Source organism: Melanotaenia boesemani, chromosome 18 (genome assembly GCF_017639745.1).
Source record: "Melanotaenia boesemani isolate fMelBoe1 chromosome 18, fMelBoe1.pri, whole genome shotgun sequence".
Classification (NCBI taxonomy): Eukaryota; Metazoa; Chordata; class Actinopteri; order Atheriniformes; family Melanotaeniidae; genus Melanotaenia; species Melanotaenia boesemani.
Window position 1 is genome coordinate 29474316 of NC_055699.1, and position 21804 is coordinate 29496119.

Consider the following 21804-nt stretch of genomic DNA (forward strand, 5'->3'; position numbering starts at 1 on the left):
GGAGGCTGAGGTTGTGGTGGAGGTTGAGGCGGTGGAGGCTGTGGTGGAGGTAGAGGCTGTTGAGATGGTGGAGGCTGTGGTGGAGGTAGACGCCATTGCTGCAGTGGAGGCTGTGGCAGAGGTTGAGTCTGTTGAGGCGGGGGAGGCTGTGGTGGAGGTGGAGGGGGTGGAGGTAGAGGCGGTGGTAGCTATGGTTGAGGCTGTGGTGGAGGTTGAGGCGGTGGTGGAGGTTGTGGCGGAGGTTGAGGCTGTTGAGGTGAGGGAGGCTGTGGTGGAGGTGGAGGCTGTGGTGGTGGTGGAGGTAGAGGCGGTGGAGACTGTGGTTGAGGCTGTGGTGAAGGTGGAGGCGGTGGTAGCTATGGTTAAGGCTGTGGTGGAGGCTGTGGTGGAGGTAGAGGCAGTGAAGGCTGTGGTGGAGGTAGAGGCCATTGCTGCAGTGGAGGCTGTGGTTGAGGCTGTGGTGGAGGTGGAGGCGGTGGTGGAGGCTGTGGTGGAGGTAGAGGCCATTGTTGCAGTGGAGGCTGTGGTGGTGGTGGAGGTAGAGGCGGTGGAGGCTGTGGTGGAGGTGGAGGCAGTGGAGGCTGAGGAGGCTGTTGTGGAGGTAGAGGCCATTGCTGCAGTGGAGGCTGTAGTGGTGGTGGAGGCAGTGGTGGAGGCTGTGGTGGAGGTAAAGGCCATTGCTGCAGTGGAGGCTGTGGTGGAGGTTGAGGCTGTTGAGGCGGGGGAGGCTGTGGTTGAGGCTGTGATGGAGGTGGAGGCGGTGGTAGCAATGGTGGAGGCTGTGGTGGAGGTTGAGGTGGTGGTGGAGGCTGTGGTGGAGGTAGAGGCAGTGGAGGCTGTGGTGGAGGTAGAGGCCATTGCTGCAGTGGAGGCTGTGGTGGTGGTGGAGGTAGAGGTGGTGGAGGCTGTAGTTAAGGCTGTGGTGGAGGCAGTTGAGGCTGTGGTGGAGGTAGAGGCCATTGCTGCAGTGGAGGCTGTGGTGGTGGTGGAGGTAGAGGTGGTGGAGGCTGTAGTTAAGGCTGTGGTGGAGGCGGTGGAGGCTGAGGAGGCTGTGGTGGAGGTAGACGCCATTGCTGCAGTGGAGGCTGTGGTGGTGGTGGAGGCGGTGGAGGCTGTGGTTGAGGCTGTGGTGGTGGTGGAGGAGGTGGTAGCAATGGTGGAGGCTGTGGTGGAGGTTGAGGCGGTGGTGGAGGCTGTGGTGGTGGTGGAGGTAGAGGTGGTGGAGGCTGTAGTTAAGGCTGTGGTGGATGCGGTGGAGGCTGAGGAGGCTGTGGTGGAGGTAGACGCCATTGCTGCAGTGGAGGCTGTGGAGGTGGAGGCTGTGGTTGAGGTTGTGGTGGAGGTGGAGGCGGTGGAGGCTGTGGTGGTGGTGGAGGCGGTGGAGGCTGTGGTTGAGACTGTGGAGGCGGTGGAGGCTGTGGTTGAGGCTGTTGAGGCGGTGGAGGCTGTGGTTGAGGCTGTGGTGGTGGTGGAGGCGGTGGAGGCTGTGGTTGAGGCTGTGGTGGTGGTGGAGGAGGTGGTAGCAATGGTGGAGGCTGTGGTGGAGGTGGAGGCTGTGGTTGAGGCTGTGGTGGTGGTGGAGGCGGTGGAGGCTGTGGTTGAGGCTGTGGTGGTGGTGGAGGCTGTGGTTGAGGCTGTGGAGGTGGAGGCGGTGGAGGCTGTGGTTGAGGCTGTGGAGGTGGAGGCGGTGGAGGCTGTGGTTGAGGCTGTGGTGGTGGTGGAGGCGGTGGAGGCTGTGGTTGAGGCTGTGGAGGCAGTGGAGGCTGTGGTTAAGGCTGTTGAGGTGGTGGAGGCTGTGGTTGAGGCTGTGGTGGTGGTGGAGGCGGTGGTGGTGGTGGAGGCGGTGGAGGCTGTGGTTGAGGCTGTGGTGGTGGTGGAGGCGGTGGAGGCTGTGGAGGTGGAGGCGGTGGAGGCTGTGGTTGAGGCTGTGGAGGTGGAGGCGGTGGAGGCTGTGGTTGAGGCTGTGGTGGTGGTGGAGGGGGTGGAGGCTGTGGTGGAGGCCGTTGTAGATGTGGGTTCTGGTGAGGTAATGACCATTGTTTGGGATGGGGATTCTTTGGTGGATGTTATGGTCATGGTCTTGATTTTGTGAGTAATTCTTGGTTGTTCTTGCTTTGAGATTTTTAAATGATCACTGTTTTTTGTGGACTCTTCCATCCTCTCCCTGTAGGTCGACATATATTTCTGAATATCTATTATTGTGAAAGGGCCTAAGAAATTTAGATCTAGCTTGCTGCCTTTTCTCTGTTGGCTTTTGATATTTTGCCTCCACACTTTGTCCCCTTTTAAAGGCTGGCTTTGGTCATTCGCTCCTGCTGCTTGTTGATATGCCTTGAACAATATCCTTCAGCCACTACAGTCTCAACACTGCTATCTACCTATTAAAAAATTCCATTCTTTCAATATGATGTCAACATTACATTTACAGCATAAAACTAAAACAGACATGGGTCTACAAACCTGGAAGTGCTCTGGAACCTCAGTCAGGTACCGAGCCTCTCGACCGAACATTAAAAAATCGGGGAGAACTTTTTTGTATGCAGACCAAACATAACTGGATCTAATTACTCATCTCAGTTTTCCGGCTTCTGTTCCACCAGTTTGCAAAGGGCTCTAAAAATAAGAAAGATAATTCTTGTGAAAACTGCATCTCCCAAAAACCATCTCCAGTTAAACTTGCATTTACTGCTAGGACACAGTTAGTAGTAATCATGTCATTTGCTCTGTATGGTGCCGTTCATCCTCTCCACCAGCCCAGTCGTTTGAGGACGGTGCGGTGAACAAAGACTTCTTTTTATTTGCAGTCTGGCGCACACAGTTTTGTTGATCTAAAGAACAAATTATACAGCCGTTTCTGTAGATGGAAGGACACAAATGTAGGCAAGTGTCTCCAAGCAGGCTAGTGTAACAAAATAAGCTCTTCAGTAGTCAGGAGGTCAAAAGTTTAGTAAATAAACTAAATATCTCAAGAAAACGGAATTCACTTGCAGTTTTTGCAGAGAAGAGACACACAAGACAACTGCAAAGAAGATCAGATAATGAAGAAAGGAACAAGGGAAAGCAGGGCTATACATACAATGAGGAGAAAATTACCAAAGACACACATCAACAAAACAGAATTGAGCTTCAAATAAGAGGGAGAGGCGAAAGCAAGACTAAGACCAACAAGTAAAATCCAAACAGAAATTGTGAAAAACATTGAAAGGCAGCAATAACTTTAAAAAATATCACAGGAGGCAACAACACACTAAAAACACATAAACCACGAGGTATACAATATCCAAAAACAGAAATGAGAGTTTTCAATGAGGGTATGAATTAGTGGAAAGGTATTTGTGATCAAACCACGTGCTGACACTTATGATACTGGAACACATAAAACTTACCTTATTCACAATAATAATTCACAGCCTTGATCTGCAAGGATCCTCTGTGGTGCTTCAAACTGGTGGAAACATTTGATAATGTAGTCTCTAACTTCAGCTGTGGTCTTGTTGCAAAGAACATATGCTTGGGCCACTTTGTCATGTAATCCACCATGACACAAATGTACTGACATCCATTTTTGGTGATCTTCAGTTTCCCGATAAGGTCCATCCCTACCAGTTCAAAGGGGTGTGATACCTAAAAAAAAAAAAAAAAAAAAAAACATTTTATTCCCACAGCCCATCAGTTTGCCAACCAGTTGCCGCTGCCTGCCACAGATACTGTACCTACAAGCATGTCCTTGTATAAGTACAACACAAATCATAATACATTGTTTTGGTGAGTCCAAACCCTTTCTGATATTGTTTGTTCCGTGTGATTGTCATTGTCCCAGCTCAAGTTAATAAATGTAACCTGTAGTGAATCACAACAAACATTTTATTTAAAGAAAACGCTTAACCTCATAGTTCTTTTTGTTATTAGTTCTTTTATTTAAACACTTGTGCTTTACACACTAAAATGTTAATGTTTTGTGTGTGTGTCATATTAGGTGTTGTGTTTAAATAAAAGTTGTTGACTAAGGCTTCCTTTATGGAAATTCTGGACAAATAACAGAGATATGATACAACATTTAGCCAGAGTGCTGTCTTCAATAACATTAACTAATAACATAACTAATGATATGTCTGGTACTCATCACAAAAGTATTTTCTTCCACTAGAGTATGTTTTATGCTTGCAGGACAAACGACAGAAAAGGCCTTTTATCTGCGCTCCTCTCTTTTCTGATCTTGTTTACACACTGTACGGTTGCCAGGTAGTGATATGACCTGATTAAAATCAGCATAAAATTTATCATGAAAAGGGTTCAGCTTTAATTTCCAAGAACAAGGTAATTTATTGCCCCACATTTGCAAAGATTACACTTCAGTCAAATAGTGAATTTAACACTTACCGTGCATTGATCTTCTTCCAAATTCATGAATGGTGATAATATTTCCAAAGGGGTCTCATACTGTCGTCACTGCTCTTCGGCACTATATTTTTTCCTTTTTAGCCAACACATTCAGTTCTATTAGTACAGGAACTTGGATATACATCTACACAGACATGGACAAAACCGTTGGTACCCTTCGGTTAATGACAGAAAAACTCACAATGTTCACAGAAATAACTTGAATCTGACAAAAGTAATAAAAATAAAAATTCTATGAAATTTAATCAATGAAAGTCAGACATTTTCAATCATGCTTCAACAGAATTATTTAAAATAATAAACTCATGAAACAGGCAAAGAAGGAGGTGGAATTACGTACTGTTGTTAAGGGGGTTGTGTGTTCGAGCTGTACGAGAAGGCAGCTAACAATAAACGGGCAAAGCGCTCGCAGCCATTCCGCCTCCAAGTGACCTATTTACACAGCCTACATCCAGCAACGTTTCTGTGTTTACGTTTACGTAAAGTTGTGGCCACGGCCAGAAGTGCCAGACATGTTGCCACTGCCACGAATTGAGCTTGGGAGCATGCTGCGACTCCAGTAAAACGCCTAAGATTTGATAAAGACTTCCGTTTTCAGTCTGCGACTGTGAAAATCGTTTGAGCCCAGCATAAGCCAGACAGACACCATGTGCGAGAACTGGTCCTATGAGGGATGCATGATGTATGAGTTATACTGTAAAACCTCTGAATTTCTGAAAGGTGTTGTTCTGAAAAAGTTTAATAAGTGTCATTTCCTTGTATTGTTCAAGAATGGTGACCAATTCAAAGTTGAAAAAAATTATATTACAAAAAGAATACAGTAATAATGATCTGAACGTTTTTGTTCTAGAATAACACTGCACTGTTGCTGCTGTACCTGAGGACATGTTGAGTTTCTTCTGAAACATTTTTTAGTTCTTCTTACTAGCTGATTTCAGTAATATGATGAAACATTTTTTAAACGCTGCGGTTGTGCAACCAAAAAGATTTTTGCTGGTACTGCTGGCAGTTTTTTAAATGTGTTAAATTTTATAAAAAGACTATAATGGTAAGATTGTTGATTACATGTATTAACAGATTGTAATATCTTAACATGTGGTGTAATCCTGGACCAGTGGGAGCCAAATCAACAAATCCACATCTCAGATTATTCTTGTTTTAACTGCACCACTGTCTGCAAAATTTAAACTATACAAAATATTAAAACTGACAACTAAAATTAATTTTGTTCAGATTTGTAAAAAATAAAAAAATAAAAAAAACACTTGCAATTATTTATACCAAAAGTGTACTAAAATAAACTTTAGCTGAATTAAATTAAGTAGATTTTCTGGAGCAAAAAAGATCAAAAGATTTTTTTTTTTTTTTAACCTTTATTTATTTATTTATTTATTTATTTATTTTTTCCTAAGATCTACTTAGGAAATATTCTACACTGCAACGTTTGTTTATATTTTTTATTATTATAATTAATTCATATACTGCTGCTGTCGGACACAAACCTCCCATCTCCAAAACTGTCATTTTTCAAAAAATGAAAACAACTGTATGATTTTGTAATAACTGGACATAATGTATTGTGTATTGTATTGTGTTTTAATCGTATATCTTTGGTTAAATATTTGTAAAACAGCAGACAGACATAAAGGGTGACCAATAGCACTGATTTATGAAGGAAAACAAAAATCACGAATTTCGGACAGAGGAGGTTTTTGCCCGACAGCAGCGATACATGACATACTGCACTGAAAGTACGATTACTTATTTGTTATAAAAGAAAGTCATTTGAATGTTGACTAATAAACTTATAAGTTCATATGTGCTCTGTGTTTTTTCAAGTTGCTTCCCAGGTTTCTCCTACACTCCAAAGACATGCTGTGAGGCCTTATAAGCAGCTGTCAGATAACCACTTCCAAAGCATCCATCACCGTTTCTACGTGTTTACCTGGCAGTGACAGGCGACCAGCACACACACACTGTAACACACTTCATACCAAATAGCTTATGTGTCCAAGGAAAAAGTAAATAGGCACATATTGCATTGATTGCATTTTGTATTAAAGCAGCAATTTGTGAGCTTCTAAACATACTTTAAGTATGAACTTAGTTTAAGTTTATTGGGATTAGTTCACCTCCTGTTTGATGATGTGGCTGCTGCCTGGCACGCTGCACATTCTGACACATGTTCAGAACATAAGTAAAAAAGTTGCCTGTCTGGTGACATGTTTTGGTGCTGTAGGTTGCATTCCTTTGTTTCACCTTTGTTTTTTAAGTTAGCTGGTCAAATTAGCTCAAACTTAATCAAAACCCATCTTTCAGTAGCTATGCTTACCCAGGTATCAATATCAGAAGACATGCCAGGCCAATAAAATCATTTAGAAATGCCATCTCTGGTCTTCTTTTTTCCTGTGTGGGACTATCATGAAAGTCCCTAAAAATAGCGTTCGCCTCCTCCGTGCCTTTGACCCCTTTGTTTCCTTCCCGAAGCCTTTTACATAAAACAGCACTGTGTCCTAAAAGATAATAAAAGCAAGACAATGAAACTTTTGCTTAAGCAGTTTTTCTTCAGTTGCTACAGTGATGTGCAATAAATTTAAAAAGTAGCACATGAATGCATGCACAAAGTTCGCCGCCTTTCTTCAAACTTCATTTTTCTCTTTTTTTGAAGTTCCAGCAGGGTACTGTTTGTTGGCGATGTAGTCAAAAATATTTTGGTAAAGTAAGCAATCCACTGCAGTGCGGTTAACTTTACATATATATATATCTTTATTTCAGAACAATGCGGTTTACAAACAAAATGATCATAAAGAACATAAAGACAGCAGAATGACATGCTACATGAAATGCAGTTAATGACTAGACAAGAAAAAAATGTGTATATAAGAATAGAAAAGCAATAAAAAGGACAAAATAACAGGTAAGACAATACAGTGGCAGTTATGTGCGTAATATAAAGTGATTCTTTGAGAAAACTCAAGTAACCTCTGAAGGAAAATGGTTTTTGAACATAGAGAGGGTAAGGGCACTTTTTTGGTTGCACGGAACATTTAAAGTCCATAAATATGCATCAAGTTCAGCTGTAAAAATGTGTATGTTGGGAAAGGATTTCTTCAATCTACACTTATGTATATGGAATTTTCCAAATAGTATCAGGATGTTAACAATGTGCTTCAGGGGTTTATTTTTGCAGTTGTATCTGCAAATAATATCTTTTGAGGAAATTGATATCGATTGATCGCTTTTATTTAAATTAGGATTTTCCACATCCTTCCAAAACATAACAGAGAGGAGGCAATGACAAAACAGGTGGAAGATAGTTCCTGGTTCAGTAGCGGAATGAGTGTTTATCATTTTGGTGATGTTGGCGTTAGAGGGGTAAATGTTGTGCAGAATTTTGAAGTGCACTTCTCTTATTTGAAATACAGAATTGAAAGGAGATTTCTGCCAGTCAATATTTTGGAGTTGTGAATTCCAGAAGGATTTTCCTCTGGGCATAATTTTATTTTTGCTTTTCAGTTCTTCTCTAATAAGCTTATTTGTGCATTTGATATTAGTAATATTAATACTTCTAATGTTTAGCTCATTTAGTTGAGAATTTATAGGTTGAGGGTTTGAGTGGCCTTTCATCACCTGTGGGTTTGGTGTTTATTACAGAAACAAATTCTTTGTATTTGATGGGAAATTATTTTTCTGTCAAGAACTGTTCATATGTAAAGAGGTGGCCATTGTCGTTAAATTAGTCTTTGATTTGAATTATGCCTCGATCAATCCAATTTTTATTGTAAAATGTTTTGTTTTTAATAATTATATCACTATTGTTCCATATTCTGTATCTGTGGGGTGAAAAGTTGTGGACATAGCAAAGTTTCCAAGCTATTAAGGCTCGCTGGTGGAATTTAGATAGTTTTATTGGCAGCTCTGAAACACTGTAATTGTATTCCATCAGAAATGTAATCCTCCCCACTCATTAAAATGTGATTGGGAATTAAATTCCATAAAGATTCTGGGTTTTTCAAAACATTTATGAGCCATCTGATTTTAAAAGTGTGGTTGAGGTGGAAAAAGTCCAGCATTTCCAGCCCTCCTTCATTTCTTCCTATACATAATGTTTTTCTTAAGATAGTGATGTTTGTTTTTCCATATAAACTTTATGCATAGGTTATTCGATTCTTTGCAGAGGTTATCATTTACAAAGAGTGATAAGGGGGGAGGGGGCCGATAGCACCCTGGTTCCCGGGGTGTGCGGCTGGAACATCAGGGTGTATGCTGGCCTACGCCGGGTGGCTGTCTGGGGGGGCCTGGTCCTCCTAGGCATGTTGCGGGCCCTCTGCCTTTGGGGGGTGGGGCGGCCGCCTCTGGGCTCCTGGGCCCTGGGCCCTTCGCTTGGGCTGCCCTGGGTGGCCGGTCCCTGGTGTGGCCGGCGGCTGCTGATCTTGGCCCACTGGGGCCTGTGCCCCGGGACCGTGGGGGACTCTTGCTGGGGCTCTCCTCTGCCGCCCTTCGGGTGGGGCTGGAGTCGTCTTTGTGGTGGGGTGGCTTGGGTTGGTGCTCCGGGTCTGCTGCTGAGGGCCCGGGCCTCTGGCCCTGGTCTGCCTCTGGCCTCCGTGGAGGCGAGGTCGCATTTGCATGATCTCACTCACCACTCTTCATCACTGATCACTCCTCTTCCTCATGCTCTGCATGCTGACACAGTCACTGAGTTGTCCAGTGGGTTTTTAATATTAAGCGATAATTATTAATTTTTTTGTATTTTTCCTGTGAGTTAGTATATGGTCGCTGTTATGTCTTTTTGGTTTGGTTATTATTTAAAAACTCTTAATTACTAGCAGCCCTGTTTTTTCTGTGTGTGTGTTTCTGCTTTTGTAAAAGTTGTAGGAAATGTTCTGGTGTGTTCATGTACAGGTGTAACAGTTTGTTGTCTGGTGATGGTGTGGACTGAAGGGTGTTTCCTTCTGTCTGTGATCTTTTTGTCTCCTCTCTTCTTTTGATCTTTTTGCTATTTTCCATCTTTTTCTGTCCCCTCCGGTCAGGTCCAGCAAGATTACATAGATTCCATGATTCAAAGTAAATAAATAAATTAATTAATCACATTATCAAGAGGAGCCTTACCCATAGGCCTCCCCTTGGTAGAGCAAATTTGTTCAGCATGATACAGCAACCAGATTATAATTTTGCTGCTATGATGCTGGACAGGACAAGTTAAAAAAAAAAAAAAAGAAAAAAACACAGAGTGATAAGGCAGGATAAACTAATCTGGACACACCTCCAGCTTTGGTTAGCAACTCTCTTCCAAAGATGGAGAGGTCTCTTTGAAGCCATAGATTAAATATTAAATTGGTTTTCTTAATTTTGGGAATAAAATTCAGCTGTTGTCTGAGAAGTTGATCATCTGTGATATGAATGCCTAAATATTTAACACGATGTTTAACGGGCATATCGGAGATGATAGTTTCTGGAGTTTTGTATAGGCATAACATTTTCCTTTTTTAATGTTTAATTTAAGGCCTGATGCATTAGAAAATGTATCTACTGTTTTAAGAGCTTTTGGAATCTGAGTTTTATTTTTTAGAAAAAGTACTGTGTCGTCTGCGAGCTGAGTCATTTTTATAATTTTACCAAAAATGGAAACGCCTTGAATTTTAGGATTATGTGTGAAACTTAGTGATAAGAGTTCAACAGTAAGTAAGAAAAGTAGCAGGATATTGGGCAGCCTTGGCGAACTCCTCTTTAGATAGGAATCTTCATGAGACATTGGGGTAGAAAATAACCGAGGTATTAATGTCTTTATATAACACATTAACACTAATAAATTTAGGTCCAAAGCCAAATAGTTGCAAGGTTTGTAGTATGAAGGGATGTTCGAGTGAGTCAAAAGTCTTGTAGAAATCAAGAAATACAAGTAAGGCATCAGATTCAATATAATTTGAATAATCAATCAGGTCCAAGATTAATCTAATGTTGACACTGATATGTCGCTCGGCCATAAAGCTATTTTGATTTTCACTCATTATCTCTGTCAGAGTCTTTTTTTAAAGGTCTGGCGTAAATTTGTGCAAAAATTTTGTAGTCTATAATGAGAAGGGATATATGTCTCCAGTTTTCACTTAGCATTTTATCTGTTTGTGGTTTAGGTATTGGTGTTATTAAGCCTTGCTTCATGGTTGTTGACATTTCCCCATTTCTAAGACACTCATTAAACATAAGCAGTAGATTTTCTTTTATAAGCAGAGGTAAAACTCTGCTGTGAGGCCGTCGCTTCCAGGTGATTTTTTCATTGAATGAACAGCATCATTTACTTCTGAGTACCAGATTTCTTTATCACACTGAGGTTTGAAGTTTTCAGAGTTTTCAGAGTGGAAAAAACTTCTGTTTGTTTTCCATAAACACAGAACATTTTGTTGGGTTAAATTCAGATGTGTGTGATAGAAAGAGCCGACAAATTCAGAGATGATTGTGGTTGTCAGAGGTAATGTTGTTATTTACTTTTACATTTCTTTTTTCCAAACCAAAAAAGTAACTGGAATTAATTTCACCCTCTTCTAACCATTTGGCTCTGGACCTAATGAAGGCACCTTTAGCCAGATTTATATATATTCTGTCAAGTTCCTCATTTAAAGATTTTAGTTCATTTGTTTCATCATCAGATCATTTTTGTTTAGAAGACAAATCTTGTATCTTGCTGAGAAGATTTTCTTTGATTGAGTTTAGCTTTTTGAGTCTTGCTGCGTCTTATTGCTGCTTCTCTAGTTTTGAATTTGAAATAGTCCCATTTTTAGGTTGAACTCAAATCTTCTTTACCAAAAATGTTCTTGGCAAGTATCTCAATAGTCATCTAACAGAGAATTATTTAACTTCCAATATCCTCTAATTCTTAATTTCTCTTTTGATCCTTTTTAATTTCAGAGATATCATCGTATGATCAGACAGCGTGACAGTGAGATACATCATAAATGAAATGAATACTTGTAGATGAAACTAACCATGAATCGATTCTTGAGCGCAGAGTTTGAGTAGGATTACTCCATGTGTAATCTTTGACACGAGGGTTCATCAACCTCCAGGCATCAGAAAGAAGAAGTTGTTCTTTTAGGAGCTGCTGGCTTAACTCTGGATGATAGATCCAGATCAGGTGGCCATGGATCCATCTCTTCGTCAGGAGCATCATCCAGATCTCCACCAATGACCAGGAATGAGTCTTTATATTTCATTTTAAGTTGGAGAGTTTTGAGGATGGTCCACAATAGAAGTTTTTTGCTGTGCGGGTTCTGTTTGGGTCACATACATTACAAATGGTAAACAAGACATTGTTTACTTTTAAGATTAGGATAATCCACCGTCCTTCCTCTGAAAAACAAGTCTAGTACATCTCCATTGAACTTGTGTAACAGAATTGCAACCCCAGCTGAATTAATTGAGGCGTGGAAAAAGTAGATTTTGTTCCCCCACTGGGACCTACAGAATTTCTCATCTTCAGAGGCTGAGTGAGTCTCTTGTAGAAAAATAATGTCTGCAGTACGTTTCTTACAAAAAAGAAAAACTGCCTCCTTTTGAGATTGTTTCTTAGTCCTCTTACATTTATAGAGCATAAATTCAAGCTGTCAAAATTAAAGTGAGACATAGTTTGGAGTAAAAGGAACTAAGGAATGACTGCTGTCTAAAAAGAATAAGAACAAAGTTAGTTTAACAGAAAAAAGTTAAATACTCACCTAAAACAGTCGACTCAACTATAAGTACCAATAACATTACTGTCATCACAGAAAACCAAACAAAGATTTTAAAGTGCCTTCTGTTAATAACATGTAAAACTTCCACAGGTGTTACGGCCCCTGGCCTTCTGGGATTGGCCGTCCGGCCTGTCCATCACTCTGCTACGGGAAAGTGGAGCTGCCTAGGCCTTGGCCGCCTAGGGTTGGTCGTCGGACCTGCCAATCAAGCGGAGCCGAGATGACGACGGTCCTCCCTCCCCTTTCTGCTCGCTGATTCGTTGCTGCTGCTCCCGCTCTCCACAGCTGACCCTCATCAGGCTGATTGCCCCTGAATAAAAACTGGACTGCACCATTCATCAGGGGCTGTGTCATTAGGGCACAGTTCGCGTCGTGTGAGAGTTCTCTGAGTAGCGTTAATTCGATTGTTAGTGATTAAACCTTGTGATTGGCCTTTTGTTGGATCAGTGGATCCTTTTGTGCTATTCTGAATTCGTTGGTTTAACTCCTGACAGTGCAACAGAGGTTGTGTTTTTGGTTTAGTTTGGTATTCGTGTCAGGTATTTACGTTTGGTTTTGCTTAGTATCATAGTTTTCAGGGGGGATTCTCACTAGGAGAATCCCCGCTCTTTTTGTTGTAGAATTAAGATTAGGAGCCATTTTGTTTTGTTGTATATATGGTTAAGCTTCCTTTGTGTTATTATTATTATTATTATTATTATTATTATTATCATTATTGTATAGACTGGCTTTATATTCTTTATTTCTTTAACATCATCTAAGTATGTAAATAGTTTTATAACAATTAAAACATATTACACCTTAACCCACGTTTTCTCGTGGTGTTTATGTTATCGGTCCTGTTGCGCCCCTAGTGACAAGACTGGGCCATAACACAGGGAGGAAAGAAACCAGTTGGGAAATAGATTCAACTTGGAGATTCAGTCCCCTTCTTCCCTCCACATAAGCATCAGGTCCTTGAAAGCCAGCTCTTCTTCCTTGCTTCCTAGCTGCTGCGACCAGCGGCCATTGCTGGTTTCTTTTCATCTTGTCAGCATGCGTCAGGTCTTCCTTCATTTGCAATTTCATCTCCTTGAGGATCTTATTATCACGGGTTAGCCTCCAAATTTTGTTCCTGAAAGATCGTTGAGAGAATTGGATGATGATGGACCTGTTTGCTTTTTCACGGGATGGACCGACTCTGCAAACCGTGTCGACAAAGAATCCTAGATTTTGCTTGTCATCAGGTGCAAGCGCCACAAACAACTGAAGAACTTCGGCTTTGACATCTTCTGTGGTTGTTTCTTTCATTCCAAATAGACGCATGTAGGAGCCTGAATGCAAGTTTTAGTTAAGTTATGGTTGAAGTTATTATGTTGAAGATTTCATGCATGTTTTCATATTATTTAATATAAAGGTGTTTTGTAATTCCAGCTAAAAACAAGAAAAATGCTTTATTTAATTACGTGCATGGATACCTTTGTAACTTCAAAGAGGATATTGTGGCTCTAAGATGATTTACATATTTGGTTTGGCAGGCTAACAGGAGTGGGGCTGGGACCTGATCAAAAAAACATCTGGAGTAGAGCCACACAGTTTTTTGACCTCTCTTTCTCTCATTTCATGGCATTATGTCTTATTTACTTTTATTTTCCATACTATAGAGAACTAATGGACCATCTTTTGGTGAAGTTTTAAAGTAAACTGTTCGACTGAATACGAAAGATATTGTGGAATTTTTTTTTTTATTGTGAGTCGTGGATGAAAGCAAAGGTCAGAGCGTCAAACTAAGGCTTTACGAAAAGGAAGATACAACGCAAGTTCCATCTCCTGCTGTAATGCTCAGCGTCTTCACATTTTTGCTGCAGCTGTGACACTTTTCCAGAGGGCTCTTTAACACGCTCCTCGTTGTTTTTCCTTTTAAATTCCATTTTTTAACATGTTCGCACACCATGGTGATGGAGTCTGTGTTTCTTTGTGTTTTGCTCTAGCGAGGTGAAATCAATTCCACTACAGCTTTTAGGATGTCTGCGTTGGAGATATCTTCTTTTGGTTCAGGTTCTTTGGAGCACTGCTTTTTTGGGTCAGGACTTTTCGTCGGTGTGACAGGTAAAGGAATACACAGACCATAAAAGTTATTAACGAGATGGTCCAGTAGTGATGTGTTGCTACTCGTCTTAGCAGCATCTCTTTTCGGCATGTTGCACGTGTTTTGGCTAGTAGCTATACTTGGGTCGCTTTGGAGGTTGAATCCCAGTCCACTCCCTTTCTAGTGATATTTAACTTACTTGTCTTGTGTCTTCTTCCTCTAAATTAGGCCAGAATGTTGCATTTGAATGGTTTTGTAGTTTTCTTTTTGCGTGGTAGAGCTTATAGCTTCGGAGCTCACCGACGAACACCCTCCATGGTCGCCATCTTGATCGACCCCCACTTTTCGATATCGGGCTTAATGGGTGTTAATTGTTCCCCTGACATAATCTGATGTTGGCCTATCTAAATGAGGTTAAAGTTTATTTAATGTAATACTTTATACATTCGAGAGGCTTCTGTGCTTTGCGTGAGGGGGTGCTTTTCACGGCAGGGGGGCTTTTTTCGACGACACACTAACACAGTTGAAATGTTTGGTTATAAATATATTTTTGACTAGTCAGAAAGAAATTGTAGGTATCTTGAATGAAAATTCTTACTAGTTATGTTGTAATTACGACTAGTCAAAATAAAACTGATATCTGTAATGTTAATGCCGGATAGCCGTGTTTAGCTATTAAATGTTTAAACGGCTTGCAATAGACTACAGCCAAATTCACGTTACATATTTGTCACCGTGTTTGTAATGGAGATAACACCTGAGGAGGGTCAGGTGTTTCTCACCATTATTTGATCTTAAGGAAACCCTGCAGCCCACACATTTTACTACAATTAGCCATGAACTAAACGAGCTCCTCTGTGTGCAGAGTTCTTCATCAGTTTCCCTGAAGAAGAAGAAAAAAAGGTTATTTCTGTAGGTAACAGGTTAAATTAGGAACTGGAAGCTTTGTAGAATGTGTAACAGAAGAAGAAACAACGTGGTTGGGAGTGGTTCCTGCGATCCACCAGACTTTTTTCCTCTTTGGTGGTCTGCAGATGAGCCAAATTCATGTCATAGTGGTCACTGTGTTTGTAATGATGAATGATGGAAATTATAGTGTAAGAATAGCAAACTATCAGAGACATCATAATTGAGGAGAATCAGGTGGTTCCTAAACAATATTTGATCATCAAGACAACCTGGAGTCCTCTCATGTTACTACAATCACCAAAAATGAGCTCCGCTGTGCGGGTAGTGTCCACATGTTCATCGGTTTCCGTGAAGAAGCAGCAGCAATAACTCTGTTTCTGCAGATAAAACATTAAATTTGCAGCTGGAGTCTCTGTAGATTATACAGCAGAAGGAAGACAAAGTGGTTTGGCTTGGTTCCTGTAATCCACCAGACTTTTGTCCTCTTCGGTTTTTGGCGATAAAGATACAGCCAAATTCACATTTCATATTTGTTACTGTGTTTGTAGTGATGAATGATGGAAATGTATAGTTTACGAGTAGAAACTATCAGAACTCATCATAAATGAGGAGGGTCAGGGGGGTCGTGAGGAGAACCTGGGGCTCTCCAATGTTACTACAGTCAGACAAACCCAAAGTGAAGCTCGGCTGTACGGGCCGGGGTCCGTCATCGGTTATCTTGAAGAAGCAGCACTAATAAGTTCATTTCTGCAGATACTAGATTCAGTTTGCAACTGGAGGCTTACAGTAGTTACAGTAACACAAAGTGGTTTGGCGTGGGTCCTGTGATCCACCGGACTCTCCTCTTTAGTTTTCTGCACATGAGCTACAGCCAAACTCACGTCATAGTGGTCACTGTGTTTGTAATGACGAATGCTGGAAATGTATAATGTAAGATTAGGCACCCATCAGACATGTCATAAATGAGGAGGCTCAGGTGGTTTTCACCTATATTTGCTCATCAGGAGAACCGGGGGCTTACCCATGTTACTAGCATCAGCCATGCCCAAAATGAGCTCCACTGGCCAGGCAAAGTCATGCATCGAATCCTCTCATCTAGGTCCATGTGTGGTTGTCTTATCATGGATAAAATAATGCTCAATTCTTTTTTTCTGATAAGACATTCTATCAGGTTTTAATTATCACTTTTTTTTGTACCATTTCACCAATTTTTGTGCTCAAAGTCACTCAAAGAATGCAGTTTTGTGGCTTGTCAAACTCCAGCTGATCCTACAAAAAGACCGAACACCAGGTTAGGTTGGATTGAACCAACTGTCACACCTGCCCAGAAACACAAGAGTTTCCTACAGCTTTTACAGGTAAACTAAACGGACAGACTTTAGAAGTTTGTAAGACAAAGTAACCAAGACAACAACAAAGATGTATCACGACAACAACCAAAGTACCAAAGACACACACATAAAAAAAGTAGCTCTTGTATAAACTGGACACGTAGTGACTGGCAGCATGCAAAGTATGAGGAATCACCCCCCACCCCATCTCCCTCCTCCACCCACCTCCTTCCATTGCTCCTCACCTTCCCCGCTGGAGATGACTTGGCTCTAAATCTTTATTTACAGGTAGAACAATTTAAAGAGGAGTGTAGAACAATCTCTGTTCATTAATTCTGAAAACTTGGAGAAAGAAACGTTGCACACAAAAGATAGTTTTAATCCAATTTATTTCATGTTTAATAATCGCATCACTAATTAACAAGTAATCACAATAAACTTTTCAAAAAAAATAAAATAATGAAATAAAGAACAAAAAAAAAAAAAAAAAAAAAACACACCATAAGATCTTGACCAACAAGAAGGTTCTGCGAATGACAGAAAGTCATTTTAAACTGGTAACACATCCCACTGTGGGGTTTTCAGCACTGGTATTAGCTAGTGTTATACATTTGGTTCGTGGCAGTAGATAAAACTCTGTTAATGCTTCTCACACCGAACAGAGTCTTTATGATCAACACAAGCAAAACCTGACAGCTATAGTCAGTCTTCAAAACCCTCAAACCATGATGTGTTAGAAGCTCCCAAAGCAGGCTGAGACTGTTTTAGTGCCAAACATGCAGTTCTCCCAAAAAGGCAAAAATTACATTTATTTCATTCTGCTTTCGTTACGCGACCCCCTGCAGAGGTTTCCCAGCTCAGAGCATCCTTTACATCTCTTAAGACTGAGCGTCATCATGTCACATGTGCACTACAAATTCTGTTCTGTCCACATTTCGCAATTACAGCACTTCCAAAAACCAAAAGTTCATATTCCTTTTCTTCAGAAGATTTCAAATCATTTCTAAGAGTCTTGTTGACATTTAAATACTGCAGCAAATCGCGGCTCTATTATGTAAAACTGGCTGTGCAGCCTCCACGAAAGCACAGCCTGCACAAGGCTACAGGAGCAAAAAGATAAATACAAATACAAAAGTTCTGCATGTTTAGTACAAATTAAAAGACATTCTTTCTTTTCTGCACGTTTTGTTCTTGAATTTCAGGGCAATAAAATGCACATCAGTCTTTCTGATCCAATAACATCAATGTGCAAGCTCAAAAACAGAGAGAAGTAAAAGTTCAGAGAAAAATATGCTAAATACTCAATTATCATGTCAACCAAAAGAATCTAAGTAACTAAACAGCAGAGAAGAAGGGAAGGTTTTAAAGATTATTCTGCAGTTAGATATCACCCCTCAGTTAGATCAGCCCTCTAATATATTCAGCTGTTAAGGTGCAAATTCGTTTTTTATAAAAATTTTTACAAATCAAAAGTAAAGCAGCAATTTGAATAGAAAATGTCAGATGTTTTTATAGTTTGACATCATTTTTTATGCATTTGATGAAGCTGAGTGATTGTTTTTACTAGTTGTGTTATAAATATAAGCATATATATGCTTATATATATATTTGGAAAACTGTCCATACTTCATTCTGTTGACTGTTCTCCCACAGCACCAGTTTCACACCTAAACTTAGCGAAAGAAAAAATTAAAATAAAAAAAGAGAATAAAACAAATAAATAAAAAGTGATATTTTTTCCCCAAAAGCTCCTCTGAGCTGCACTAGCCAAACCTCTTACTTTTGGTTTTTATAGTTGGAGCTATTTTAGTTAACTGCTCATATAAAACTGGTTTCCAAACGCAGCATCAGTCCACCAAACCGTGGACTCGTCCTTGTGGGCTGTGGATGGAAACCTGAACTTACACTGGATGAAACCTTTGACTTTCTAACAAAGCAGATACTGAGCAACCATCACTGCTATAGCAACTGTGACCACTAACAAGTTGATAATCAGCTGAAAAGACAGTTGGATATTTAAAGTAAAAAATCAATGCCAAAGACATGGAATCAGTATTATAGGAAGTTTATGGATAAAATCATGACACTACAGCTGTCAACCTGCATTCAGCTTCTCTGATGCGACATAACTTTGAGTCATTGAAACGTGTCAACATCCAGCTCTGAGCCCGGGTTTGTAATTTCTAACCATGCATTATAAAGGCAAGAGGAGGCACAGACTAAGGTCACATAACACCCCACTGTCGATACTCCGAGCACCAAATGCGTACTACTGCAGATGTTTTACAGGCTTTAGCGAACGGCCAAAACAAACACACGTCATCGCACATGACATGCTCAGATCCTTGAAACGAGACCACAGTCATGATAAAAAACAATGGTTTGATTTACAGCTTCCTACCAACACCAGGGCCGAGTGGTTTCCAGCTGTCACCGCTGGGTTTTTTCTAATTTATTTTTTAAAGATGTGAGATTGCTTCACCCTCATTTACTGTGATGAACAGTATGAGACAGATTCTGAACGACATCCTCCTCATCGTCCTTCTTTCCTTTTAACATCTACTGCAGCACTTCTATATAATCCATCCGACCGAAACCTCCTCATCATTTCAGCTTCCTCCTTACGGTGTCTTCGTTTATAAAAACCTGTGCGTTTCTGAGCTTTTCTGAGTGTGTATTGCTTTTATAGCAAGAATAATATTATAAACACAACTTATTATCATCAAGGGACACAAAGGAAAAAAAGATTAAGAAAAAAACACCAACACACATTTTTACACAACGGTTTTACCACTCAACACAAACACAGAGAATAAAGAGTTAAACAGCCTAAATGGTTCAAACATCCTTTTTGACGTCTGTTTTGTTTCTCAGCTTGTTTTCATGGTAAAAGACGGTGAGATGAACACTACGTTACTATGGTTACTGGGTTATTGGCATCTAAAGCTTTATGAGCTTTAGGGGAGAGCGAGGATTTTCACGAAGTTGAGCTTAAAGTTACAGAAGCGAGGGGTGAAATCACAGGGTGTTCACGTGATCAGCTGACAGATGCATTGGGATCAGAGAAGGCCTACTACCAGGCTGAGAGTCCAGCAGAGAAGAAGTGAAGGTCAGCTGGCTGGGAGAAGATGAAAAGTCTCCTCGTTTTCCTTAACGAGCCACCCAGACCCCACCACAGTCTGAACACTCAGCCTAATACAGCAGGGTGATGATCAGAAAGGTGACAATGAACAACAGAGAACAAAGATTTCAGAAATAATGAGTTTTGATGGGGTCAGGATCCCGTGACAGAGCTGCTGCTGCTGTCCCCCTGGACCTCCACCTGAAGATCCAGCAAGGAGGAGGTGGAGCTGACGAAGCCACATACTTATGAGGGAGCTGAAGTGAGGAGGCGGGTGGTAGTTTTGGTGTAGGAAGTTGAAGGAACCATGTAAGCGGGGTCTGTTGCTGTGCTCTTTGGAGACTGGCCGGGAGATGATGTCAGTGCCGTGGTCCGTGCGAGAGCGAGGATTCTCGCGGAAGTTGAGCTTAAAAGACTCAATCTGCAGCACAGAGGTGGGGAGGGGAGAGAAGGGGGGTTAAAGGTAAAAATGACAGAAGAGAGAAAGGTGTGGAGGGAGGCAGTGACGTTGAGGGGAAGTTGGAATGTGGAGGGTAGAGGGATAGCAGAATTAGATGCCTGCAAGATAAGAAGTCAAAAATTGATCAGGTGTTTTAGAATTCAGGAATGTAGAAACACATGATAAACATGAAGCATCTAAAGAGACGGTTCACACTAGTTATGGATCATTTAACTGTATGCCATCACTCAGTTTCCGACCATCCTGGACTTTGTGTCTGGCTCCTGTCTGTGTTTTTCTGTGCAGGAATCGACCTGCACAGCGAAGTGGCCGCAGACGACGCCGGCAAACACACAAACTTACTTGTTTCTGGGATGCGTGAATCCAGAGCCTGGGGCTCTCGAGGGCCTTCGCCATCACTGGGAGCCCCATCCTTCAGCCCATTTTCATGGGCAACGGGACTCCTGGCCTGTCCCGGCTCAGGGCCGTCACTCAGGTGAGTCCCACTTCCTTCGGTTGTCTCCTGGGCCCCCTCAGCCTAGAAACGCATAACAAGGCATATCAGTAGATGGCTGCCTTTTTCTGACTGGCCCAACTAAATGAAGTCAGACTGCATGATAATCTCACCTTGATATTTCCTCCACCAGGTGACTGTCTCACATTGTCCACGGAGCCCACTTTGGACTGAGCCTGTTCCCTAAAGTTTATTTTGTGGGACTCGATCTTTGCGGTTCCTCCACCTGCAGCACACAGGAACGAGTAAGGAAATCACTCAAGATCTCCAAGCAAGTGGAGAAACTGCACAGTGATGTAAAAACAAAAAATGAAAATGACAGTATTACACATCTTTTAAGGCTTTAAAAAAAGTGCACGGAGCAAATAAATTTTAATGAGATGTCTGTATATTTACTGCTTCCAACTACATCCCTGAAAAGCTGCCTTCAGTTTATTATGCTCTCATTTTCGCTTCCAGTTAAAAGAAATTGTTTGGATGTCTTTACTGACTGACATACTGAAATGCTGCTGGTCAAACCACACAATGAAATAACAGGCCATCAAACTGCAAACTGATACAGAAATACTGAAAAGAACAAGACATTTCATATGGCTTTTTTCATAAAGATGGTTAGTACAGAAAATCCTGATAATGGAGAGCAATTAGAAACCATTTAAGCTGATCCATTTCCAAATTTATATCACGCCTACTTTACTAAAACAAACAACAAAAATCTATTTAGGTCTTTAATCCAAACGTGGGCCATCCCACTGCACCAAACAAGCTTCACAGGGATTCCTACTGAACTTCAGACTGAATGAGACGAAGCAGGATCACCACAGCATTCCTGAGCTCACCAGGCTTGTGTTTGATGTTGTCCTTGGAGCCGCACTTTGACGTCACCTTACTCACATCCACCTTTTTGTTCAGAATCTGCACCTGTTGATAGTTCCAAAAGGTTATCATCTTTTTATTCAGTAAACAAAGATCCTCATGTAGTTTCATGTCATGTTTAAGCTTAGAAACTGTCACGGTTTTCTAAACCTGGTTGTCAAAAATGAAGGGCTTTCTGTTGCTGGGAAAGACCAAAATAAGCAGCTCAGTTCAGGAGTCAGAAATCCCAAATGACTGAACCACACAGAGAACAGAGACAGCCAGTCCGAGGCAAGAGACTGATGTTGCTGGAGTTTAGTAAGTTAGTGGCAGACGGACAACACAGGGACAGTTTAAAGCAGCCGGGAAGCAGCCAGGGAAGCAGGTTCTGAGGATGGGCTGGGACATTGCTGGCATGCTGTCCATTACCTCACAAATCCCT

The 21804-nt window shown here is 41.3% G+C and overlaps 2 protein-coding genes across 9 annotated transcripts in view; both read right to left on the reverse strand.

Annotated features, from left to right (window-relative positions):
* Nucleotides 1-362: 362 nt before the first annotated feature.
* Nucleotides 363-3597, reverse strand: LOC121629274 (cell wall protein DAN4-like). The gene is made up of 3 exons (XM_041968909.1): nucleotides 3558-3597; nucleotides 862-1535; nucleotides 363-380 (listed from the first exon to the last, which is right to left on the reverse strand). Exons 1-3 carry the CDS (start codon nucleotides 3595-3597, stop codon nucleotides 363-365), a joined length of 732 nt encoding a protein of 243 aa, XP_041824843.1.
* Nucleotides 3598-17214: 13617 nt separating this feature from the next.
* Nucleotides 17215-21804, reverse strand: part of LOC121628811 (microtubule-associated protein 4) — a 126115-nt gene continuing 121525 nt past the window's right edge. For 7 of the 8 annotated variants that reach the window (XM_041968149.1, XM_041968154.1, XM_041968152.1 and 4 more), the window contains 4 exons: nucleotides 21347-21428; nucleotides 20621-20733; nucleotides 20357-20531; nucleotides 17215-20112 (listed from right to left, as the gene is read on the reverse strand). In XM_041968149.1, coding sequence (XP_041824083.1) covers nucleotides 20105-20112; nucleotides 20357-20531; nucleotides 20621-20733; nucleotides 21347-21428 — 378 coding nt within the window. In that variant the 3' untranslated portion in view covers nucleotides 17215-20104. The remainder of the gene's footprint in view (nucleotides 20113-20356; nucleotides 20532-20620; nucleotides 20734-21346; nucleotides 21429-21804) is intronic. The other variant, XM_041968148.1, reaches the window with a different exon arrangement.

Bases quoted from the DNA above. Each gene is read 5' to 3' on its own strand.
- LOC121629274 (XM_041968909.1), bottom strand. From the start codon at position 3,597: ATGGACCTTATCGGGAAACTGAAGATCACCAAAAATGGAT. The intron at 1,536-3,557 runs GTCAGTACATTT...CCTCCACCACAG, and splicing joins GAAGATCACCAAAAATGGAT to CCTCCACCATTGCTACCACC.